At 35.9% G+C, this 25631-nt stretch overlaps 1 protein-coding gene across 5 annotated transcripts in view; it reads right to left on the minus strand.

Annotated features, from left to right (window-relative positions):
- Positions 1 to 25631, minus strand: part of RALGAPA1 (Ral GTPase activating protein catalytic subunit alpha 1) — a 136781-nt gene that overhangs the window by 73949 nt on the left and 37201 nt on the right. For 2 of the 5 annotated variants that reach the window (XM_050898465.1, XM_050898467.1), the window contains exons 16-24: positions 23821 to 23982; positions 19230 to 19370; positions 12785 to 12952; positions 9355 to 9479; positions 6913 to 7129; positions 5614 to 5790; positions 2001 to 2153; positions 269 to 462; positions 46 to 144 (exon numbers count right to left, since the gene is read on the minus strand). In XM_050898465.1, coding sequence (XP_050754422.1) covers positions 46 to 144; positions 269 to 462; positions 2001 to 2153; positions 5614 to 5790; positions 6913 to 7129; positions 9355 to 9479; positions 12785 to 12952; positions 19230 to 19370; positions 23821 to 23982 — 1436 coding nt within the window. Of the gene's footprint in view, positions 1 to 45; positions 145 to 268; positions 463 to 2000; positions 2154 to 5613; positions 5791 to 6912; positions 7130 to 9354; positions 9480 to 11383; positions 12953 to 19229; positions 19371 to 23820; positions 23983 to 25631 lie in introns of all 5 variants that reach the window. The other 3 variants (XM_050898468.1, XM_050898469.1, XM_050898464.1) reach the window with 2 other exon arrangements.

Below are 25631 nucleotides of genomic sequence, written 5' to 3' on the forward strand. Positions count from 1 at the left end.
ACATGAACTTTTATTTCTGTTTCACTGCTTAGTGCTTAAATTTACCTTGAACAGCCATGGTGTTAGAATTCTCAGTGGTGGAATTAAAACTGGTGGAGATGGTGAAGTTAGGTTATCTGTTGAAATACCAAGATTGTCTCTTATCTGCAATTATTAAAAACAAAATAAAAAGATAAATATTTTAGGGAAATATATAAGGTGGTGTTTTTTTCCTTCCGAAAATCCTACCCTATCAGGTCAGGTTGGAGAAGAGGTTCAGTTCTTTTACCTTGGCCAGATTCTGCCACAGTTCACACAGGTAATCAAAAACCTGGGCATGAATCTCTGGATCCATGATGCTGTTGACATCTCCCAAAATTCCTAACATTCGCCTCCACATCACAGTAGCAACATCTGCATGCCATCCTGTAAGTGTTCCCCCAGCCATCACGCTGCAACATTCTGAGGGGAATTCACTGGTTTCTGTAATGGAAGAAAAAAGTATAGTGAGACCTACCTCTCCAGAAAAAGAAAATTTCTGATATAACTATTACATACATAGTTTTCTTAAAACCAAAAGGAAAAAAAAGATCAGGCTTTCTGAGTAAGATATTTCTTACCCATTCAGCCACCTCAACGCTGGATATGTTTAAATATATGTCTACTATCAAACTCCGTAAAGGAAGAATTGTCCTGTTTCTTATATTCTTTCCATAAATAACAGTTAAGGTCACTACTGGAGCCCTAATAAGGATCTGATGGACCTAGTAAGGTCAATCCTTTTGTAAGTGCGGTCTTACATTCTTTGGAGCCAATGAATCTCCAGAACTCCACTTGCCTGCTCCCGAGTAAAATTACACTTCAACTTTACATTTTTCCCAATAAAATAGAAAGACAATTTTCCTTAGAATCTACTAGAAATGTATTTTATTGCAAACTGAAGAGAAAGGTGAGAGTAAACTTGTCTCTGACTACTGTTTTTTAGGCAGTAAATTTGTATGAGTGGAGAGGCAATATTCAGTAACCTAGCACCACAGTCTAACTCTCACCTAGCTCTCTCTACACATCAGTGTTATACGAATGACTGTTCTTTTTTAGGTGGAAGATGATTAATCTAGTTTGTCCATACAAAGAAAACTTCGATAGATTACGATGGCTAAAGTCTACTCAGCTCACACCTACCTAGCTAAACAGCCACACTAAACTAGCTAACGAACCACAGTTTTAAACCAGCAGGCATCCAGAATCTCCTTTCCGCCCCTCTCAGACGGATTTTCAAAACACCTCAGCACCAGAATTTGCTGGGATCTTCTGAAAAATCTCGCAGCTCCCACAGGCATACAAAATCAAAATTAAATCTCAATTCAGCCTAATCACATAGCCTCTTCTTTTGAAGATCTGGACCACTGTGGTAGAGACACTAACAGTTTCTAGGCTATGGATTTGAAAGTACAAAGCAAAATGATGATATTTCTACCCATCAGTAGGCTCCTTAAAGGAAAAGGGTCTCAAATATACATCAGACACTCTTCTGTTTCCATGAGACCAAATATGGGAGAAATGCAACCTTGTATTTACAAAGTGAATGTATCCTAGAATTCAATAGCTAAGATAGTTGAAGTAATTATAAATTCATCTAAATATGAAAGGGAAAAGAACCAAACTTCCAAAGAGAAATTATAACATTACTTTAAAATTATGTCTTATTATTTGTACATCAATGATAAAACAGTCCATGGCAGGGCCACATACTAGATTAAGCTGCCATGACTCTAAGCATCAAAAAGAACAATTATAACTGTGTGGACTATTAATCTACTGCTAACAGTTCCAATGAAATGCAAGATAAAATGCAAAAGGTTTTTGTTTGCTTTTAAATCACCGTAATTAAATATTTTTCAAAGTGCAGATGAAATAGCCTTGTACAGGATGGTCTACAACTAATGTGATACTAGCTACTTCACTATATGGCATTGGAAAGAAAGAAAGAACAGGTTTATATTTTCTGTTCCAGATATTGCCTAGGTCATCTGGCGTCTGTAAAACAGAGTGGTGGAGCTTCTCATCCAGCTGCAGATCCTTCTGCTCAATATGATCTGCATGAAGAGTGGCAGGAGAGGGTGTCTGTGATCGGGATCCAAGAGCAGATTGGATTGGAGAAGCACTTTCAGAGCCTGCAAATGCAATTTTTAACAGTTACCTTAAAAGCCTTTTCTATTTTCTTGAGCTACTGAAATGTTGTCTAAACATAGCATTAAAAGAAAACTGAACTACTTCTATATATCAAATGTGGGCAAGAAAAGATATAAAAACTGTAAGCAGATCTCCCTGTGAATGGTGCTCTGAAAGAAAACGAATTACATGCAGGAAAGCTGAGAGATGAACATCAAAATCAGATAGGCAAATGGATTAACAGAGCTCTATTTTAGGTCCAAATAATTTAAAATGTGTTTGTTCTGCAGCACTTTCAGAGTTCTGAACCAGTCAAATTTCTCTCCACGTTCCCTCACCTATAGTTCTCTCCAGCAAAGCATTTAAGCAGAAATTTTCCTGGAACAACTGCTTTTCCAGGTTTATGGATGCATACAAGTTAATTTATAAATAAAAGCTCAAACCAGTAATGGACAATTTTTGATGTTTATCTGCCAATTGGGCTGAGAAAATCCATATGGAGGGAAAGTTCTTTAAAGTTAGAGGAATGTTATTTCCTCTAAGACAGGAAAATACAAGTATCTGAATGGCAGGCATTTTTCCACGATCACCACTGGGCAGCATCCTCTCCAGGCAACAATTTGGCCTCCTCTACTAAGAGATATGTGGAGAGGGAGCAGGTACTTCTACTTTTCTTCTGCACTACCTTAGTTTCACTTCCTGAATCTTCCTACAGATCATTATAAAAAGCTGAGTTTGGTCAGAACAGTTAGATGGCAGAAAAAAAAGAGAACAGATATTTACCACATACTTCCCTACACATCAGCACATGTTAAAAGGGAAGAATTTAAACCTATTAAATTTAACTCTTAGATAAATGTAACTGGGACCTAAAAATATTATAATGATTTGTGAAGTTCAGTATTAGAGAGAAACTGAACTTTAGGGACAGCAATGAAAAAGTGAGTCTTTTAAAATAGTAATTTTCTCAAATTATTGGCTGTGTTCTTTTTTGTAAAGAGAACAAATTGTTTAAAGAACTTGACAGAAAATGTCAGCGTTATCAGAACAGAAATTGTGGCAAACAAACTTAATTACATTGTTAAACTGCAAAGGTCTCTATCAGATTTAAATGGCAAAGGCAATGAAGCTTTTACCATCAATTTAAATCAACACCTCTATGCAGGAGAGATGGACACTACTGCTTCACACAAAGACTACTGTTTCATGCAACAGGTAATGATACTCTCGTCTCACTACTGATCACTTGTTTTCCACATGCTCACAAAGATAATGTAAAATACACACTTAAAAGATGTTCAAAGAAATCTTTTCCTACTTCTCTTCCATTCTGCTCATTAAGTGGGGATGGTTGAAAGTAGATCAAGAGAAAGAGTGAGAAAGAGTGATGGAGAGGAGAGAAAGTGAGGGAGAGTGGGACAGAGAGGGAAGGAAAGGGAATGAGATAGAGAGAAGGAGCAGGCAGGGGAGGGAGAGAGGGAGCAGAGGAGGGAGTGAAAGAGACCTTCATGGACAGAAGAATGGACAGAAATAATTATGGAAAATTTGCTGAACTACTGGAGTCTTCTAAGAAGCACTAAAAGATACTCCAGCATATGTGGATCCAAATTTGACTGAGACTACTATGGGTTCAACTTGTTCTAGGACTAGTAAACAGTGATCAATAGTAAACTCAATCATTTGCTAAGAATATGAAATAATGCCTACACGCCAAGAAGAAATTTTCCTTCCAAAAACCTTCAAAGCAAAACTATTTAGAAACAAGCAGTTTTCTGAGCAGCAGAACCACTGAAAACTCGTTTCTTACGAGCATGTTTTGAGGTTGAGTTTCTGCATGGATTTGCTGGTATCTAATATAGTGAATTCATGTTGCAGCCTCCCTGTCATGGGACTCTGTATACATGCAATTTCCAGTAGATAGCTGCCTATCTTTCATAAAACTTCGAAGAAAATAATGTCCTTCTGTTTCCTTATATGTCAATTTAGCAGAAATTAGACAATGGGCTCCAACATTGTTGGGGGCATGGAACAGTCAGACAGAAACAGACAGTGTAATCGCACAAGTCTTGCTTCCTCAGGAAACCCAGCTAAATGCATGTGACACACAAAAGCTACCTCTCTAAAACAGTGGTCCAAACAACAAGAAGAGACAGCTACAGAATCTCTCAATGGACAACTCAGTCATTAATTGCAATCTTATCAATTCAATTATAGTGCAAACTTGGACAAAAATACCAAACAGTAATGAAATTATTAACATATAAAGACAAACAAACAGAAAAAGAACAGATTTTCTGCTAGGACTTTCAACAAGTGCACAGCAAAGGGAAAAATGAAGAGAACAAAAGTCAAGGTGAACATTGTTGAACAAGCTGAACAACAATGTCCAAGAAAGCTAATACCATGCTTCTTCCAGCAGAAAGACAATTTTAGAAAGTGAAAAATTGTGGCGGGGGAAGTAAAGATGTCTTTCAATATCTCTGAAAACGCAGAGTTTGATTTCTCACAGAGAACAAGACAGTGTATGTAGGTATAAGCTTTCACAGATAAATAGGTAATTGTTCTCAGGGTTGTAACAGGAACGGTAGCGCATAACAGTTATGGAACAAGGAGTACAAAAATTACTATGGACATCTTTACTTCTCATTTACAAAACCTGGCAAGAGACTGTTCTTCCAAATACTCCTCAGAGAGGAAGATTCTCTCTTTCAGAAAGGAGCCCATTCAATTTGGGTTAACTGCATCACTTGGTGGTCGCTAACCTCATTGTTATTCTCTCTCTCAAGAAACAGTTGCAAAGTAAACTTGTGGAGCCTCAAGCTCATGGACTGAGGCTGTGAAACACTGCTTCCTAACAGGCTTACTTTTTCATGAAAACAACAGGGACAGTACTAAAAGAAAAAGAATTCTTAAGTTACACAAATGGAAACTTATCTTACATGGCACAATAACTAACATTTTGCATATTAAAAGCTCCCAGTTACACAATGGACAATATAGAGAGAAGTTAAGATGGATATATATAAAAGAATCCCATGATACTTCAGTGTGACACACTGGTTTGAAAGAGCACTGTCAAAGCCTTCCAAGGAAAAAACTCTTCCTGAAAATTAGCTATTTGACTACCAGTAATACAAGGACACTTGTAAGAGATCTAGCATACATTATGTGGTAAGTTTTTTCTCTCTGATAATTGTATAGATTTTCTCATGAAGGGTTTAAAATACATTTAGCACCAAGCCAAGGATCATATGGGTAACGAAGTCAGACAAAGGTTTTCCACTTATGTAATTTCACACATTGCTTTTCAATAGCAATCAAAAAATAATTGAAATCCAAGGATCATCTTATATAGAATACGGATTCATTGCAGAAGCTGGAACTTGCATTCTTCAGGATGGGTGGAAAATTTCTGAAATAAATGCTTTTTTTTTTTTACGTTTTTTTTTTTAACTACTTTACCAGTAATAGTTGCAGCTTCAGCAGACAATGGTTGCTGATTGAGACTACTTGTTTCCGAATCTATGTGGAGTGTAGTTAGACTGGCCACTTCTTGCTCCTCGGCACTCTGTTGCTGTCCTGAAATTGCATCAACGTCAGTGGAAGCTGGCGTCCCTGCCTCAGTGCCAAAGCTGAAATCTGTATGAGGAAAGCACTGTATTAACTTACAACCTAAAAATACCACTAATAATAAAAAAAAAAGCTCAGGACCTCCAAAATCCTCCATGGAAAACTTGTATGTGCATCTCCTATGCTACTAACACACTTGCAAAATTTACATAAAATGTAATAGCAGAAAGTAATTGACTATTATGAATATTCTCATTTCTGTCACAAAACTGTGACTGTACTTCTGGAGAAGACATTCCTAATGCACGTCCTGTATTCTGCTTAGTTGCTGTAAGTGCACCTACATGAGAATAAAGTAAAAATAATGGAAACATACATTACCAGCTGGAAGAAATATCCAAGTTGGTTGTTAAAGCGCTAACTTAGAACTAAAAATATTATGGCAAATGATATTCTAAAAAGTGGCTTTTTCAACACTAAAGAAAAAATGTCATGCTGAAATGTAGGTTTGAATACCATCACTTAGTTGCATAACATCTACATATCTAAAAATTGTAATTTCTTCAATAAGTTCTATCATATAAACATTATTTCTCTCTTACATAATACATGAAGTCATAATTCCTAGCAACCATAATGACCCCTTCTGTTAAACAAGAGTGGGAATGGATAAATGAAATGAATGAAAAGCATTATGTTATTACACAAAGCATACCAATTTTAACAAAGCATACTAATTTTACCATATTACACTTAGTATCTTGATTAATCTATAGCTACACAAAGACAGCTGTAAAAATACCAGAAGCCCTTCCTTAAGTTTTACCTAAATGTTTTCAAAAGAATTAAAATAACTTCCAAAATAAGTAACCTTTCATTTTTACATTTTGTGCAAAACAGATGGATACGCTCCAGCGAGAAGACAATATTGCTTTCTAACTTCTGTTCACTGTTGTTCTGCTTTTTGCACAGTAGTATTCCAGTGCTGTTTTGTTTAGTATACTATAAACACAATAGCCTCTCTCAAGAACTCTGCTTGCTCCATTAACTTGCTAATGATTTCAATGGGAAATCAAAATAAGCTCTGTTTACAGAAAACTGCTGGCATACAACTTTACAAAAAAAAAAAAAAAAAAGAAATTCACAATCAATCAATCAAAAATGCTATTACTTTTGGAAAAATATACTTGCTTTCAAATTTGCGGCCATCATACTGGAAGGCGCTGAAAGAGTCAGAGTGGCTATCTGAACTGATGAGGTCACTGCTGCCTGCGCTGGCAGGTGATGTCCATTCGGAAGGCACGCCTGGATCGTCTATAGGACGCATTTGGTTCTGTTTGTTCAATATATCAGGAAGGTCTTTAGGAACTTCCAGGCTGCCAGGACTGCTTCCTCTTCTTGTCACATTCTAAAGAGACATAAATTATCTTACAATCTTGGATGGTTTATTTACATAAAATGGAAAAAGCAATCCTACATTTGCAAATATCAGAATGTAACAAATAGTTCATAAGTACCTAAACCAGAAATTGTCATCATACTACATAACCAAGACCTTCCAAAACCCCAGACAGGCAGCAGTAAGTGAACAACCCATGCAGTCACAGAGTTTCATAAATACAAATTTTATTTGCACAATGAAGTTTTGGGCACATACCTTAAAAGGCTAGGATTCAGACTAGCATGTGCCACACACATATTAGGTAAGACTTGAGAGAGAAAAATAGTAAAGAAGTATATTATCTCCAGATTATGTCTAAATTACTAAAGAAAATTTGTTAACCTTGGTTCCAGACACAAGCAGAAAAAAACGTCATGGAATTTTGTGTCTTCTGGCCTACAGGCTACCATGCTACAAGCAAAAATTTAAAGTACACCACAATCAAACAAATTTACTAATTCATGCATTAATTTTCTTATGATTAAGCCAAAACCTTGGTATTGACTTGGACACCAAAGACAGCCCACAGCAGAAATAAGGCATATAGATTTGCTCATGTAAGTAAGGTGGTGTTCTATTTGGAGTCTTTCTTTAAGCCATTTTTTTCACAGATAGGACTGTTTGCTTGAGAGGGAAGAGAGATAAAAGTAGAAAAGCCATTTTATGAAACGGTTTGAAATCTTTGTGCATTATGAGACTGAAGATGACTTCCTTTTACACTAGGCCCAGTCACTTCTCTATTTGTTTACTACTGTACTACTAATAAGAGATTTACTCAGACTGATAAGCTTTTCATGATACAAGGTTTTAGTATTCAATAGAGATAACAACCTAAAACTAATCTTAATAAGTTGGTACTCTGTTTTAAGAAGGCATATCTATTTCTGTGTGCTAGATTACAAAATCAGTGGCAGTTTCAAAATATTTATTTAAACTTATCTCGGCTGTTTTTTGCTACCTACGGAAAGCAACAATTCTCGTCTGAACTATTAGTAATCAATATTCTTGCCCATCTATGTGAAAAAAACCAGTATTCCCCCTCTTTCTCTCTTCTTCTGTGGCCAGCTGTGATGATTTCTGTTTTATTAATTTGCAGACTAAGTTAACATTTTTTTTATAGACTTCAAGTTAGCATTTCTGTCTTGTAACTCAAGACTTATGAACAAGAACACTTTTCACCAGCAATCAAGTTTCATAAACGTGAGTTCAATACAAAAGAGAAAAAAGCATACATTTGGACAAACTTTATAGGTCCTCTCTTGCCATTTATAAAAGATGATAAATAAACAAATTTTTCTAATCACTTTGAAGAATCTTCTTCTGCCCCTTATTAGCAACAACTACACTACTTGTTGACAACTTTCTACAGCAGCATGTCTTAAAATGACCTTCTTAAAAAAAATCTTAAAAAATTCTACGCAGAAAAAAGAACTGAACGATTTTGAAATGCTACATTTAAATTGTTACCCATTCTGTTCTTCATTTGCAACTTTTTTTTAATATTTCCCCTTTCGTTGCTAGTAATAAAACATTTATCTCTTCAAATCAGTTGTTTCAGTCTGTAAGCATTCAACAGTAACCAGAAATTCTTGACTTAAAATTGATCACAATTTCTCACTATGAATGACATTCCAAACAACATGACACTTCTGGAAAAGTGTAGGAAGAAAGCATATGAAAAGTTGGTTCAGTTAGCAGAGAACTATTTACAAGAAATCATTCACTTGTAAGTGAAATAAAAAAAATGAAGGAAAAACATATACTGGTGTAGTTTTGTAGTCTGTTGCACTGACTATACCTGTAGAGAACAGTACCATACTACAGCATGGTACCTAGCTACATACCACACTGAGGACTGCAAATTTACATATAAACTATTATTCTGAAAGTGTCTGTGTACAAAGGTCTTTACAGGGGCAATTAAGGCCATTTAATTCAATGAGACTATTCATCTGACAGTAACTTCTGCACTGCTTCCACAACGAAGATTTGATAGATATGAAAACACAAATGGCGTAAAATGGTGTGAATCTATGTCAAAGGCAAGGAATAATTAAGTGATGTTCTTAACTCTTTCCGATTCATAAAATCCAGAGAAATACATTTTTAGTGAACTGATTTATAACGTCATCGACGAGTTCACGCGTATATGCAGACTTATATATTGAAATGTAGGAAGTTTAAAGGCTTACCAGTGCACTACCACTGCGGAGTCTCTCAGCTATAAATTCATCCATGAGGTCAGGAACATTTGTATTGCTACTGCCAATATCACTATCAATAGGGTGCAGCTTTTGACTCATGTCCTCTCTATTAGCTAAAAGCAAATGAACAACTATATATAGTAAAGAACACATCAAGACATTCTCAAAACAAAAGGTAACACATGAAAAAACCTGCTACTTAACGGAAATAATAAAATCAAAATTGCCAAACATGCATTTTAAGACTCTCCCTCTTTTAAAGCAGATTCTACTTCAAGAATTAGTACGGCTTCTTCTTCCCACTAAGCAAGGGTTAGTCGATTTCCAGTACCACCTTTAAGAGCAAGAAGCTTATAGGTAAGCACTACTCAAAGTTGTTAATGCTTGCTTTAAGGATACAGCATATATTCTTCCTCCGTATCACGACAAATAAGTAATAAATCCCCAAAACTTTATATGATTCCTACATGCTCCTTCTTCATTGCATTCCTAATGAAGAGCAATGTAGTGGAAAAAGTAAACTAGGTTGTAATATGTACTAATGACAAATGTCAATGTGGCACTGTATACAGTTAGTATAAATAGTGCAAAGAAAATGTTACGTAATACAATTACATGCTAGTACATGGAATGAAAACTCAAACTCTAGATGGTCAATGGTTATGAACAATTAATTAAGTTCACTCATTTATCAGTGTTATATTTTTGATATAACTATACTCTTCATATTTAACTGTGGCTGTTACACCTGACTTCATGATCTTCACCTTTAAAGTCTTCAAGTTATTCCAGTTCATGTTTTCTCTATAAGAATTTTTCCCTCAGTGTCCTCTCTCATGAGACCACCGTGTAGTTTATTCTAATAATGAGGCTCTGTTAAATATTACAGATTTCAAATAAAAGGTGCTTCTAAAATTAGTGCTTTCTAGATATCTCTTTTTCAGAAGTCTAGATTCGGCAGAGAAGCAAATCTTCATGAGTCACGCTCTCGTGGTGCTATGCTTACAAAGACTGCCCTCAGGTGGCATTAACATCTCGATGCAGGATGCATTACAGAATCCTCTGTTAATCATGCCAGCATAACAACGGGAAAACAGAAAACCTACATTACTGCTGAAAGTTAATTTATTGTTCATTTAAGGTTATGTGAACTAAGACAATGGATATTAGAGCGACAGCCTTCTTTTTTGATCAGTCCACAGAGGTCTCATAGTTAGCAGGAGAAAGACTATCATGAGACCTTCGTGAACATCCACGATTCCAAGAAAAAAGAAAGCAATGAAAGATGTTGCCAAGATATAACTGCATCCATTTTGATGAATGAATACAGAAAGGCCTACAGCATGTTTTGAAAGACTCAAACAAAACCTTATGATTAGACTCACAGAGGACTGTTGTAGTAAAATCATTCCAGTAATAGGAGATTTCTGTTTCAGACTATTTTTTAAAAGTTATTTGAACTGACCTCCAAATGTAAATTTGAGGGGCTTTTTTGTTTTGGAGGAGGAAAAGGAGGAAGAGGAGGAGGAGGAAGAAGAAAACACACTAAATGAACCAGAAATACAGCTAGTTCAACCTAGCTGGTTGAGAGCCAGGTGCTTCTGACAAACAAACTACACTCAGAGTGGAACAGTACATTCTGATAAAATATGCATATGCCAATCATTCAGTAGGCTGAATTTTAAGGCTCTACATCGTAGATGAAAATTCAAAACTCTCAAGGCTTAATCCTTTATTAGGTCATTTACTGTCTCTTCCTCTTCCCTAACCTGATGGTCTTCAGCAGCAAAGAGGTTCAACTAAATATCTTGAAAAGGAAAATTAGTAATTTAAAGTATGTAAAAGTAACTTATGCTGGGAGAAAAATCAGCTGGCTGTAGGCGCATGCATAACCAAACAGGGAAAGCAGTGATCATCCCAAAGCCTTTTGATTGCTTATCAGAGCTTGCTTCAGTTGCATTAAGCCAAACTGGTGCTGCCTTTCTCCTTTTGCGCTCTGCACACTGTTAGTGCTCACCTGCGGCTTTCCTTCCAAAATAGCCCATTACATGACTGTACAGATCCCTCAGTGGAGCCTCTGCTGGCATTCTGTTCTGCCTCTGTGGGGAAACATTTGCCTTCGGCTTCGAAAGAGCATGTACAACAGTTTTATAAACACCACCCAGGGAGCCCTGCTGTTGTGCTGACTCCTGACCTGATGCTCTAAAAGCACTACGATTATGGAGCTGATTAACTGTAATACCTTCTTTTTGCAACATGGCTGCTTGAGTTTCTGTAGATTCCTTAATTTGCTTGCTGCCACCTGAAGCAGCACTGATCGCATCTAGAGGTCTATATATTCCAGGTCTAACCAGCTCCGTGACAGCTGATGAGCTGGTGCTTGCACTGGTACTGCTGTTGCTGCTACCACTACCGCTACTACTGAAGCCACCGAGTTTACGAAGTCTTGCTTTCCAAGCGGCCTCTTTGTTCTCAAGAGGGTTGTAAAATTGAACCGATTCTGTCGATGGCCTAAAAGTGACATGAACACTATTTCTTTTTTTAGTCGTTATTTTCATGATTTTGGCCCTATGAGTTACAGTTTCAGATATACTCCTTTTAGTTGGTGACAGTTTGCTTGTGCCTGTGATGTGAGGCGTTTGAGGGTTAACTTGTGCTTTAGGAAGAATTTTCTTTGCATGCATAACACGTGAGTTGGTTACTTTTTCATTAAACTGGGTATTTTTATGCTTTTCAGCTACCGCTGCTTCCAGAACTAAATCTACATCAGCTTCAGTGGCTGCTTGCCTGTACAGGTATCTCTTCCCTTCTTTGCTGCTAGGACTACTTGACCCATGATCAAACACGCTTTCATACTGTTTATCAATATTTAACTGTTTGACTTTATCGAGCGCTTGGTTTCTTGTAAAAATGTCTACTTGAGTAGGTGCAATATTACTTATAAAGCCACTTTGGTTTTGTTCTAGGTGCAGCTCTGTGTTATCGGCTCTTTCTGTAACAGTGATGCTATTCGTGCATTGACCGGTCTGATCTCTATTTTCTAATCCATCCAGTGGTAATCTACCATTCCTATTTACTGATGTATCAACTTCGTGAGCAGAAGCCTCACATTTATCTATCTCAAAGTTACCGCAAAGTTCTTCTTTTTCTTTAAGATATTCTCTCAGAGAGGAAAGGAGATCATCTTCACCTTCAAGGTCAACATATTGGCTTTGTTCAAAGGCTGTGTTTGCAAATTCTACCGGCCCTATCAAATGACAAAGATGGTCATAAATACTATCCCCAACTTCCAAGGAGGACTCTCTGCTATTTGTATCAGTGATATGGCTTTCAGTGGATCTATGCATTGAAGAGGTCTCAGTGGAACTCTGTAAGCTTGGAGCATGATGGGATGAACTGTCAATGACAGGAACTGCACCTTTGGCTCGTTCAACTGCGAATGGTTCCAGGATGTCAGAGGTGCTGCTGCTTCGTGGCAGTGGCTGTTCCTCATTTAATGCACCAAAAACTTCACTTGGAGCATCCTCACTCTGTGAAAAATGTCTGACTCGAGGTGGACGTGGAAGAATTTGAGCATCGTCAATGTCTGTAGGAAAAAAGTATATGTAACATGCACTAAAATTTACATATAGAGACAATATTTATTTACCACTACATCCTGATTACGTGACTTTAAAAGCCAGGAAAGTCCAGAGCCTTGTTTTCTTAAGTACAACAAAAATACTTTTTCCAGTACTAGAGTGTTAAAAACACACGCACGTAATATCCAGTACAGAATGTAATATAAATGAGTTAGACCATCAGAACAGTTTTAAATGTTAACATGCATGAGAACAAACAGTGAGACCATGGAACGTTTGGAAATACAGTTAAAGCTAGGGCTGTGCCAATAAGTTCAATAATTCAACCAATATTATTCCAGCTAGCTTGTTCAGGAAATGGTTATGTGGAATACAAATCAACTTAACAGTAGTACCCTTCATAGAATTTACATCTTCAGAAAAATGCACAACTCCAAAAAGAACAAGTAAGTTTTCTGGAAAATTAGAATTGTCTATTGAAGTGGCAAACTATTACTTTTTCATAACTTGTATGAATATATATAAATTACTGAAATATCAGAAAGAATACTATAATACAATTATGAATATTATGGCATATGTAATACAGTGTACACCTAAAGACTAAAGCTTTCAAGTCACAGGGAACAGCCAGCCCTATACATAAAAGATGACTATATATAACAGATAATTTAAAGATATACCCTTTTTCCCTAGAAGGATGTTTTGTCTCTCATCTTCAAAATGCGAAACTAAATACTTAATGGAGGCTTACCTCCCCCTCTTCTTCCAGTTTTACTCATGCAAATGTGATATTTGTGAGAATTACCAAATTAAGGACTCTGCTACTGAAAAACATCCTGCAGCCTCACAACAGTTAACATTAGAGTAAAACCACTTTTGTTTATGAAAAGACCAGAACATTTGTTATGACCATTTAAATTAGTGTTTCCTTGTCTCTGTTGAGACTGCTAATATGTTAGCATCAGCACAAATCACAGTTAACTGTAATGAAAGCTGCAGTTCCAACACGGATCACTTAGGAATTGTACGGAAGTATCTTCAGCCCACTTCACATCATCCATCAAAATAAAGAACCTTCAAGCTCCTCTTCAGATTTCCTGATTATGTTATAGAAACACTACATACTATCAAAATCACTGGCGTAGGCAAGAATCTCTTACAGAAAATTCAACTAATTGCAAGAATTCGCACTGTCCCTTGCAGTCTTTTTATGGGATAGGCACTTGAACAGTAAGGTAAAAACACCTTTCTCAATTTTCTGTTGGTTTTTGATAGAATCCTTTATTCCCCAGATTTATTTTTTACTACCTACCACTTACAAAGTTGTAGGTATGCTTTTAAAGCCAGGAATAACAATAAAGAGCTTAAATGAACACCAACAAGAGTTACTTGCCACAATAAACAGACTTACCTTGTCGTTCTGTCTAGAGGGTTTATCTTCAGGACTGCAATGCTGAGTTTACTTAAAATCAGCACAAAATTTAAGCCCCTTTCCCTCCCCTAAACCTGATGTGTTACTGCCAATATAAAGAAACTATGTTGAATTAATTTTAAAATATTTCAAATTATTACTTCATGGACTTCTATACCTATTTCAGTAATATTTAATAATGATAATCTGAAGTCACCTTTAAAGCGCTCACACTTTTCTGACAATGTTAGAGGTGGAGGTGAATTTTTCTCATATTTTCCTTCTGAGCAAAGCATATAAACTGGAGGAATGAGATACATCTGTACTTAACTAAATGTACGTGTTCAAAGAAGATGAAAAGTGGTATTTCCATGCTCAATATTTCAGAGAAGTTAAAATTGGAAAATTAAAGTTTGGCCTGATACAAAGTTTACTGAACTGTAAAGAAGCTATTGGACAGGAAACAGAGAGGTCTATATTGGAAAAAGAGAGTAGACATCCAAGCTATTTCAGAAAATAAACATGAACTGAAAATCATCACGTACGGCACAATTTATTATCTCTTTCCTCTCTCTTCAGCTTTGATAAGCAACACATTTCTCATCATTGTTCAACTTATTACTAACTATATGAATTAACACCCTCTGAGATGAATGGTGTCTCTCTCTAGTTGGAACTGTTATTTCAACTGTTATCTCTGTTGACTTAGGCAGAGATTAACACAGGTTGTGCTTATATAGTCTCAAAGCTATTTCTTATGGCTGCAAAGAAAGGACCATAGGATTCAGTCAAAAATATGTATGACAATGTTACATATGAGATATATATATATGTAACTATGATACACCGATCTCATCTTGAGCCCTCAATATGCATCTTTCATACCTTTTATAAACTCAAGTTTATCTAAAGCAGCAGCCTGAGGATTGCATACTGTGCATGCATGCAGTGATTATGATTTTCTAGGATGTTAAAAATTACTGGATGGAGAACTCCAAATGCACGCCAAGCAGCTCCACACATTGAAATAAATTCAGCTAGATTTATTTCAATGTTGATCCAGTATTAATTTTAGGTGCTCACGTATGCATGACTAGCACACACAAGTACACAAACATTTTCAAACAAACATGTAGTGCTTGTGCCAATAGAGATTTCTTTTTTGTAGAACAGAGGAAGAAATTAAGGAAATGAAAAATATACTGTTATTGCAATATCAGCACTGATAATACAGTGTTTAAAAACCCAAACGAACAGCTCCTTCACAACCAGGGCTCACCCCTGCACACAGGTATATAGTCAAAATGGGACAGCACCAATACCTAAGGAGTTTTCACTAACTACATTGCAATTGTGCACCAGAAGGCTGTATATCTGACACACTGCATGCACGTACTTAGGAGAAATGCTGGCCTGGTTCCTAATATGTTACAGTGAGGAAGAGATTGAAACTGGTAGTTCCAGCCAATCTCACCCCATCACAACTTTCCTTAAATCAACCTTACCTCTCCTTCTTCTGCTAGAAGGCAGAAAGAAAAGGTAGTTTTTCAGCATCAGGTGGGAGATAGATATGCTAAAATACAAACTGATGGAGACACATTCCAGCAAGACAGCATGAGTGCAAGTAGAAGATTCCCATATAACGTTGGGACAGGATTATATTTCATCATGGAAAGTTAGTTCAGAAAGTGGAGAAAAAAATAACATGTTTTGCTTCTGAGTTTTCACTTTGATTCTTTTATAAGAACACACTCATGACGTGAGTTTCTGGGATTAAAGAATAATTACAGCCATATTGATGTTACAATTATGATTTCTTTATTTCATCTTAATGATTACTTACTGATTAGGGAGCAAGGTTGTAAAGGCATAATATACGTCTCCCTTTCATGTTAATACTTCCTTTGATTCTTTTAGTCCCAGTGGATAAGCAAAAATCTTCCACCTGCAATTCATTAGTCTGCCATTGTGGTCCATTGCTTCCAGGAATCTTGCCTACATCTCACTGACACTTTTTTTCACAAGTGGTCTTGCACCTGAAAATCCTCAACAGTTTCAGGAATGAATGGTTATTTTGCTAGTTATCCTGTAAATGTGTAAGATTGGACTTCCTATGATTCTAACAGGTTAAAAGAAAAGTTCTTTTAACAAATATTGCAGATTTGCGACAATTGCACTATACCAAATCACTTTACTAACTAAACATCTTAAAGCATACATCTCCACTTCCACTTTCTGGATCCTATTTGAAAAGTTGCAAATATTCTGCACATGGAAATACAGCACAACTTAGAAACTACATGAAGGAATTACAATCTTAGGAAAAGCATCCTCTATGATGCTAGATGCCTAGATGTCAATATTGAGCTTTTGCAATAAATTTTGTTAACCTACTGACTGATCTTCAAGCAGAAACATTATGTCTCAATAAATAACAAATTATAGTGGGGTGTTCTGCCTTACTTTTGAAAATTAATATACTATACTGTACGTAAGGTAAAGTTTTTGGCATAAATGCTTTCTTTTGAACTACCTGTCAAGGTTCACCAGTGTTCGGTGAGTCAATCTTTCAATGAGGAGTTTCACAGCTAAAAAGGAGCTGAATACTACTTCAGAAAACTTAAGATTAGGGCATCCTATTCTCTTGGAATCATTTGAAATATCCTCTCCTTCAAGCTGTGTTGGATCTGAAAGTCAGTCTGGATAACAGGGATATTCATATAATTGTGAAATAAGAGGAAGGGCTGTCACAGCTAGCTAAACATCATTCATTACCTAAAGCACGCTTATGATAGAAACAATTTGATTTCTTCCTAAATTACATGCCGTACATTTGGACACAGAAGGCTTTCAGAAAAGAATATATTTACTGTAAGAAGAAAAGGCAAGGAAAATGATAAAGCTCCACGTTTTTAAAAAAAAAAAAAAAGAAAGAAGAGAGAGAGAGAGAGAGCAATAAAAAATGCAGACAGTTAAAAGAGCGAAGTGCACTCTGATCCAGTGAATAGTTTTTCTTTTACCCTGCTACCTCCCCATCAACACTCCAACGGCTTCCTTTTCTTCACTAGAGCTTTTTAGTTTTCTGGCAATGTTCAAGATTCTTGGGCATATCATGAAGCTGTTTCAACACCCATCTGTTTGAGAAGACACCAAAACCAGGAACCATGTAGGACTTTTTCTAGAAATGCAAAGGTCTGTAAAATTATTTCACTTTTAAGAATTACGTTGGTTGTTCAATTTTTTGTATTGGATGAGTATCAACAGAAAGGATAATAGCAAGAAAGCCATCAGGTTTGGGACACATTAGAAGAAAGATGCAAGCCAGGGCTTTTCAGAAACATGGATGATAAAATTGACTGCAAAAGCACTTTTGCCTTCTTTAAGACAGGATAATTAAGTATCAGTGACTATATGACAAAATAATAGTTCACTGTGAAAGCCCATTCCCTTCTGCAGGTGCTCTTAAGATCTTCATTAAGAATTGACTATTTCCAACAATGTTATGGCCAGGTAAGATCTATTTCCTAATAGGTTGTTCATGTATCATTCCTATAAAAACCCCTATCTTCTAAGTTCTAATCATTTAATATCTCAGAAGAGATACCCTTTGCACTCATACGTTTATTAATTTATTACATATAATTTGTATTTTATTATTCTTTGTGGTGTCAAGATTTGCATTCAAATACTTTATAATTTATCATTGTGAAAGTCTGATCTCTCTAGAGTGGGTTCCTTGAACTTTCCTGATTCTCCATTTATGCTCTCGGATTGAATACTAAGGCATTAACTTTCTGTTTCACAACAAGACGACTTAATTTTGGACACATAACAAAATACAATTATGAAAATACAGTTCTTGATACTTCTTGGGTGACAAAGGCAGGCAGGAGAGACAGAAAAAAAAAGAGCATATCTTCCATAAAAAAAATTACTGCAATTAAGTCCTTATATTTGTAAACAGTTTTGACCATATATATAGTCCTCTCACTGTGCTTTCTTGTTTTTTTTTTTCACTCATTGAGACAAAGGCATAATATGATTGTCAGCCTTAACATGCTACTAATTTACACCTATGTAATAGCTGGAGCACAGGAAAAAAAAACCATTATCTTTAAACTTTCATGCCTGCATTTTTTAAATCTGTGCTAATTCTAATTGTTGAACCTATTTGTTCAAAGCAAATTATCCAAAGAAAGCTACTGTCAAACTTCTAGCCAACCACCCTGCTGGACCAAACATAATGTTGAGGAAAACTACAACTCTGTAAAAAATGGATCATTTGGAAAACACCACCAAAACACAGCACTTCAGAATTCCAAACTGTATAGATTTTTTTAATGTTTTCATGTATTAATGAAAAACAGGCATACTGTAAAGCGTATTATATGATACCATATACTTCAGAGATTCTTTTTTCATGGGACCTAAAGCATATCATTATCATCTACGACACTGAATTCAAAAATTTATGTAGAAAGATGTAAATGACAAATCAAAGTAAAATTATGTTCTTCCTTTCCCTCCCTCACTCATCACAAATAAAAACTTTAGATTAGTAGTACTCTCTGGTAGACAGATGCTATATTACTGCTTACCAATAAACTGAAAAAGCAGGAGATTTCTTTGATTTTCACTTTTTTGATAGTAAACATTGGCACAGCACTAACTTCTAACAGTTCCAGAATGAATTGCAAAATAGCATGGTATTTTACATAACTCAAAATATTCATTCTTAATCTCTTCCCCTCTCCCCCCATCCCCCAAGTATTTTTACTTTGAAAAATTTAATGATTTAGCAGAATTTGAAAGCAGAAGGTTTAAAAAAGTGACAAAGGGGGTGCAGAAATTAGCAGAGGTGGCACTACCTGAAAGCTCATCAGAAAGGGGAGTGAGAACAATATCAGGCAAGAAGGGTTTGGAAGTATGGATCAGAACAGGAGCACTTTTAGCACTGCGTATATAGGCCGATGGCAGAGCACATTCACCAATGGATCGGCTTCTCATGGCTTTAAAAAGGAAAAGAAAGAAGTGGGGAAGGAAAAAAGAAGAGTGACTATAATGAAAGGCTTGTGTCACAGAAAAAGCAGCAACAGAGAAAACAAAGATAAAAAGGAAGAAAATTCAAAAATTAAAACATTTCAGCACGGCAGATATTGGCAGAGCTGTAAGAAAGAAAAAAAATCAGTGGACACATAAGACATTTTGAGTTTTTAACTTTTATGTAAAGCAGCAACAATGCCTTTATTATGACGATTACAGAGATTTTGCATTCAAAATCAAGAAACTAATTAACGCTTTTTTTCCCATTGCATCAGGGGTTGAAAAATCAAAGTTAAATTCACTCCACAAGCACTCAGAACTTGAAATTTTTTAACAGAAAAAGCAACTTACACTACATTTGCATTTTTCTAGTTTCCTTTGGTTTACTCCTGAAAAAGCATCTCTGAATTTTACACATACCCATACTCTTGAATTCATGATTCTCCAAAAGAGATTCAAAAGCATAAGGAGAAAATGACCAGTTCTGTGTGGAGAAATTTGCAATACAACTTGTTATAGTTCCACATTAAAAAATGAAGTGACTGAAGTGAAATGGTTTGACAACAAAAAGCATTAAATTGTTTCTTATCCATAGGGTCTAGCTTTTAATTGATACTGGATAAATCTTGCTAAACTGATCCTGATTGACCTTTTCATATCTCACATCCTGCCAACAGTCCTACAGAATGAAAAACTTACATAAGAATTGTGGCATCAGGATCAAGGTTATATCTGCAGCTTTTCTCAAGATTCATTTTAAATCTATTATGACATTTGTTTTCCTTTGTCAGAGTAAGACATAGCAAGAACCGATACTGCATTCAGTCTCAAAGTACACTTGAAGTTCTTCAAAAAGTAATATTTGTTATTTCAAGCAACTTCCTTTTCAAACTGTTGCAAATTTGGTAACTTGTTTTAAAATAGTTGCTGATAAACTTCTTTTAAAGGAAACTTCAGTGCATCTTACATAAATATTGTCAGTACAATATTTAATCAGTCTTTGAACTTTTCTATATATATTTTCAAAACAACATGGAATATAGACTTAGAATCTTAGTGCTCCTGATCTGTATGGGAATCAGAAGTACACGGATGGAGTGCAGTGAAAGCTGAGCACATCACACTTCTAAATCAGGTTAAAGAATTGTCCCTAACAGCAACATGCAGATAACTTGGGTAGGTCAATGTACATAGAGCACAAAACACGTTTGACAAATGCAGCACAACTTAAGTGGAGTCTTAACATCAGTTTGAAAAAACAATTCAGAAAGACAGACATTTTAAGACTGAAGCCATTCTCTATTAAACTTAAGTTTGTAAGACAGAAATTAATTTTTTTAAAAAAGGCAATTATGTGTAAGGCTTTAACATCTCTTTGTTTAAGAGACACAATAATAAAATTCAAGATACAGTCATAGTTAGATGCATTACATTCATCATTGTGCATCTTAAAATGAATGTAGGCAAGAGAAAAAATAACAAGCTACATAGTAAATCTTAAGAGTCTTTTCCAACCGAAATGATTCTATGATTCTAAATAAACCAAGCTTTTGAGATTGGATACTGTGTTGATTACAAATCTTAACATAAAGTGTCCCTTATAATTTGACTGGATCTCTTCCACCATATTACACTGATACTAGCAAGGGGGGGCAGAACAACCCATTTACAATTTGGAAGGTGGAAATTTTACAGAAACTTTTGAAGGAAAAATTGCAGTGTATTGTTATCGAAAGCAAAATTAACTTTGAGATGCTGTAAAAGGAAAATGTGATCTCAGTGAATTATTATTTTAAATAAAATGTGTCACATTCAATTAAGTAGTTAAGTAGAGGCAGACTTAATACCAGAATGTGGACTAGATATTTGACAGTTTATAACCTTCCACTGTTGTCTACAGACAAAAGCAGAACAATAGACTAGTAAATTCTTTCTGATCCATTATTTTATAGGACAAGAATCTGCTGCCTAAGCCACAAATTCTGTATCTAGCCCTATAGAAGATTTTTCAACCCATATGCATATCATATTTAAAGGCCCTTTTCCAAAAATTACTTTACATAAGTTCAGGCTAAAAATGTACACACTGCATATCAGAAAAGCTGTGATTTTTATTCAAGTAACACACACATACACACAAATTTGGTGCAGCAATAAATGTGTGCTGGCATGAGGATGGCTCAAAAAATAGAGGTGCACAGATGTACACAAAATGTGTACAACATAAAACAGATGAAAAAGAAACCCCAGCTTTTTCTTACCATAAAATATTCAACATGCACATCCCCACTACTCAGATATAACGAGTATATTACTCACAATCAAAGGAAATATACTGCTTATCAGATATGCAACACATCTGAGGTCTGACTCAATTCCAGACTTAGCTTGTGGAGCTAATGTTAAACTGAAGGAGAAGATCTGACCAGCAAAATGTTCTATAGAAAATTGTACTTATTGTGACTATAAACCAGTTTTTTTATTATGTGACCCTGTGTTAACCAGCACAGATTAAGAAGCATCCGAACAGCTTTCTTAGTAGACCTGAGAGACAATAACAAGCAGCTGTTTGCAGACAGTTAAGACACATGCTTTTGTTACATACTCTTCATTAACATTATAAAAAACTGAAGAGTTTGGGATTCTGGCTCTGGCAACTCTTTTTGGACTTCTCATCTTTTAAAATCATCCTACTAATGCTGTGATGCTTGTCCACAGATGGTATTCTACACTATGAATAGAGCTGAAATTTTAACTGGTTACAGTAATACAAACTTGGCTTATTAATATCAAATATGTAACATAATTTGAGGAAAGGAACAAAACCATGGAAGCTAAAGTACAGTGAAACTAAAATCAGATTAGTTTGCTGCTAACCAGGTCAATATATAGCTTGATTAGGATAAATTTCAGTCATTTGAGAGCTAACATCATCTAAATAGCCATCTTTCAAATAGCAGCAAAACAAAACCATTAATAAATTGACCAAACAACATAACCTTCTGACAGAATATCTGAAATATTAACAATTTGGGAAGGAGAAATTTTAACATGAGCTTTACCTTGTTAAGACAATTAAGATTTAAAACAAAAACACCGCAACAGTTAATCACAGACTATCTACAGAGAAGCAGAAATTACATTTAAAGTATCTGTGATCCATAAGGAAAACTTTAGTCAAACTAGGTGCTGTCAGCATGAAATACAGGAAAAGCTGCGTAGCATTTGAATGCATGAAAAAGACAGGAAATTTTGGAGTAGTGACTTCATTTTCTCATGTGTCTGTACTGCTTATAGAACAATTAACTCTCCCACACCAACAAAAACCTTATGAGAAAACAAATTTTTTAAATGGAGAATTTTGAAGAATATTCATATAAAAACTTTGGCTAAATAACCTCTGTGACTTAAAAAAAAATAATTGCAAATATTTTTGGAAAAAGAAAGAAAATGTTAATTTCTGAAAAGCTAACACAATTATATATTCAACAGCCAATATGCAACCCCATTTTCTAAAACTGTGTCAGAATGTACCTGCTTCCAAGAAGTATCAGTGAAGCAACACTGATACTTAGTAGTGACCGAAGACACTATTACTATTACACTGATAGTAAAAAAGCAAGAGATATTCCTTAAAAGGTTCTTCTTTTAAATAAAATCAGCTTATTTTTCCTTCAAATAAGGGATAGCACTGAGATCATCAAGATGAGACAACAGAGTAAAGAAATTTGTAGTCCAGTTCATGTTAAGATATTCTAAGCAAATCATACGAACGTAAATGAGTCTTCTATTGAGCAATCCACCTAAAGCACTGTTTAGCATCACTCATTTCTAACACAGGAAAGAGTATCTGCAAGTAATGAAGTTGAGAAATAGAGGACTTCAGAAATGGAGAATTGCACACATCTGTGCCAATCCTTCATTAATGCAAGATTCAGGGTATAGTAAAAGACAACACATTTTATAAACTATGCAGACATATACATATTTCTCACACTTTTTTTGCACAGTTGGAAAATACTCAACCTATTTTGTCCATGGTTTATGAAAACATGCACTTAAAAAGCCTTCTATTACCCACCTATCCATACCATTGCTCAAACCATTCCAGCTTTCTTCTCTTTCATATACATACAACAGTATTATTTTTCCAATCCAGCTTAAGCATGTGATCAAACTCATTAAGAATTAATACATCAACTGCATTACTTTCATTTGCAGTAACTGTAATTCCAGTAACCACAAGCTATTCAGCTACCCTCAAAGCACATAAGGCTGCATAATTTACACATTTAACTAATTATTACAGATAGTATACTTCTGTGGAAAGAAGTTATCCATGTTGCTACAAAAGTCAGTTATTAATTCCTTACCCTTTCTCAAATGTCCCTTATATCAGCTTTTACAGATACGTACCAACTGTTTTCTGCCGTACTATGCTTCTTGCCTTTTCTGTTCCTGGAGAGCCAGTGGTTGTAGCACTGCGTTGTCTCATTGGTGCTTGTCCAGGCTGATCACGGCTCCAGCCTCTAGAAAAGGATTTATCAACGGAAGATTTTGGGAATTCATGCCCAACTCCTGCAAAAACAGAATTGCAAATCTATTCACTTCTATTCTGGTATCACCAGATATTTGTAGTTGCGTTCTTTCAAAGAGTTTTAAAGCTGGATATAATAAATTATGTTATCAAAGCAAGCATGATTTCAAAAGCTAAACAGCTCATTACTGGTTTTTAAATATATAAACCCACTCAGCCAGCATTAACACTGAGGGATACTCAAACTTTTTCAGAAGTGTTGGTGCTATTAAACTATTGTGATTTTCTTTTCTGACCAATCAAGTGCAAAACCACAAGAAAACTGGGTTTACAAAGGTTGTAGCCTGACAAAACTATAGAAATTTTTCCTTTGCTGTTCCTATTAGACAAGACACACAAAATCATACGCTACAGACCATTAATATTGTGGGGGGTTTTTCCAAATAATTTCGTGACATTTGAGGAATGTGAAATAAAGATGATAAAGTATTTTAACACGAAATGCAAAAGCAAAAAAAATGGGATGATGGGCTCAGAGAACAAGGCTCTTTGGAAATTCACAAAAGAATACTATACTAAGATTAAGAAAAAATGGAACAAATTCAGATTTGACATTTATATTGAAGTAAATAAAGCACACATGAGGAGCTATCAAAAACAACTGTGTAAAAAAAAAAGTGAACTAAAGAATATTTGCAATGTATTTCCTTATCCACATTGAATCATAGAATGGTTTGGGTTGGAAGGGACCTTAAAGATCATCTAATTCCAAACCCCCTGCCATGGGCACGGACACCTTCCACTAGACCAGGCTGCTCAAAGCCCCATCCAACCTGGCCTTGAACACTTCCAGGGATGGGGCATCCACAACTTCTCTGGGCACCCTGTTCCAGTGCCTCACCACCCTCACAGTGAAGAGCTTCTTCCTTACATCTAACCTAAATCTACCCTCTCAGTTTAAAGCCTTTATCCCTTGTCCTATCACTACATGCCCTTGTAAAAAGTCCCTCTCCGGCTTTCTTGTAGGCCCCCTTTAGGTACTGGAAGGCTGCTATAAGGTCTCCCTGGAGCCTTCTCTTCTCCAGGCTGAACAACCCCAACTCTCTCAGCCTGTCTTCATAGGACAGGTACTCCAGCCCTCTGATCATCTTTGTGGCCTTCCTCTGGACTTGCTCCAACAGGTCCATGTCCTTCTTATGTTGGGGGCCCCAGAGCTGAACGCAGTACTCCAGGTAGGGTTTCACGGGAGCGGTGTAGAGGGGAGAATCACCTCCCTTGACCTGCTGGTCGTGCTTCTTTTGATGCAGCCCAGGATACAGTTGGCTTTCTGGGCTGCAGGCACACATTGCTGGGTCATGTTGAGCTTCTCATCAACCAACACCCCCAAGTCCTTCTCTTCAGGGCTGCTCTCAATTGAACTCATACAATCCAAAATTACACTTGATAAACAATTACAATCATTAAAAGGGCATCTTCTTGGAAAGTGAGCCCTAGTACAACATGTTCATTATTATTAGCAAATGAACAGGGCCAAAGAAATTTGGCATAATTTGTATGATATTTATTACTTCCAAAGCTGGATTTAACTCTGCAACTCACACTTAACAAGGGAGACTTTCTCTGGAACTCTATTAATGAAGGCTAACATAAACTCTTCTCATGTGGCTCTGTATGGGTGATATAGATGATT

The sequence above is a fragment of the Gymnogyps californianus genome, chromosome 5 (assembly GCF_018139145.2).
Source record: "Gymnogyps californianus isolate 813 chromosome 5, ASM1813914v2, whole genome shotgun sequence".
Taxonomy (NCBI): domain Eukaryota; kingdom Metazoa; phylum Chordata; class Aves; order Accipitriformes; family Cathartidae; genus Gymnogyps; species Gymnogyps californianus.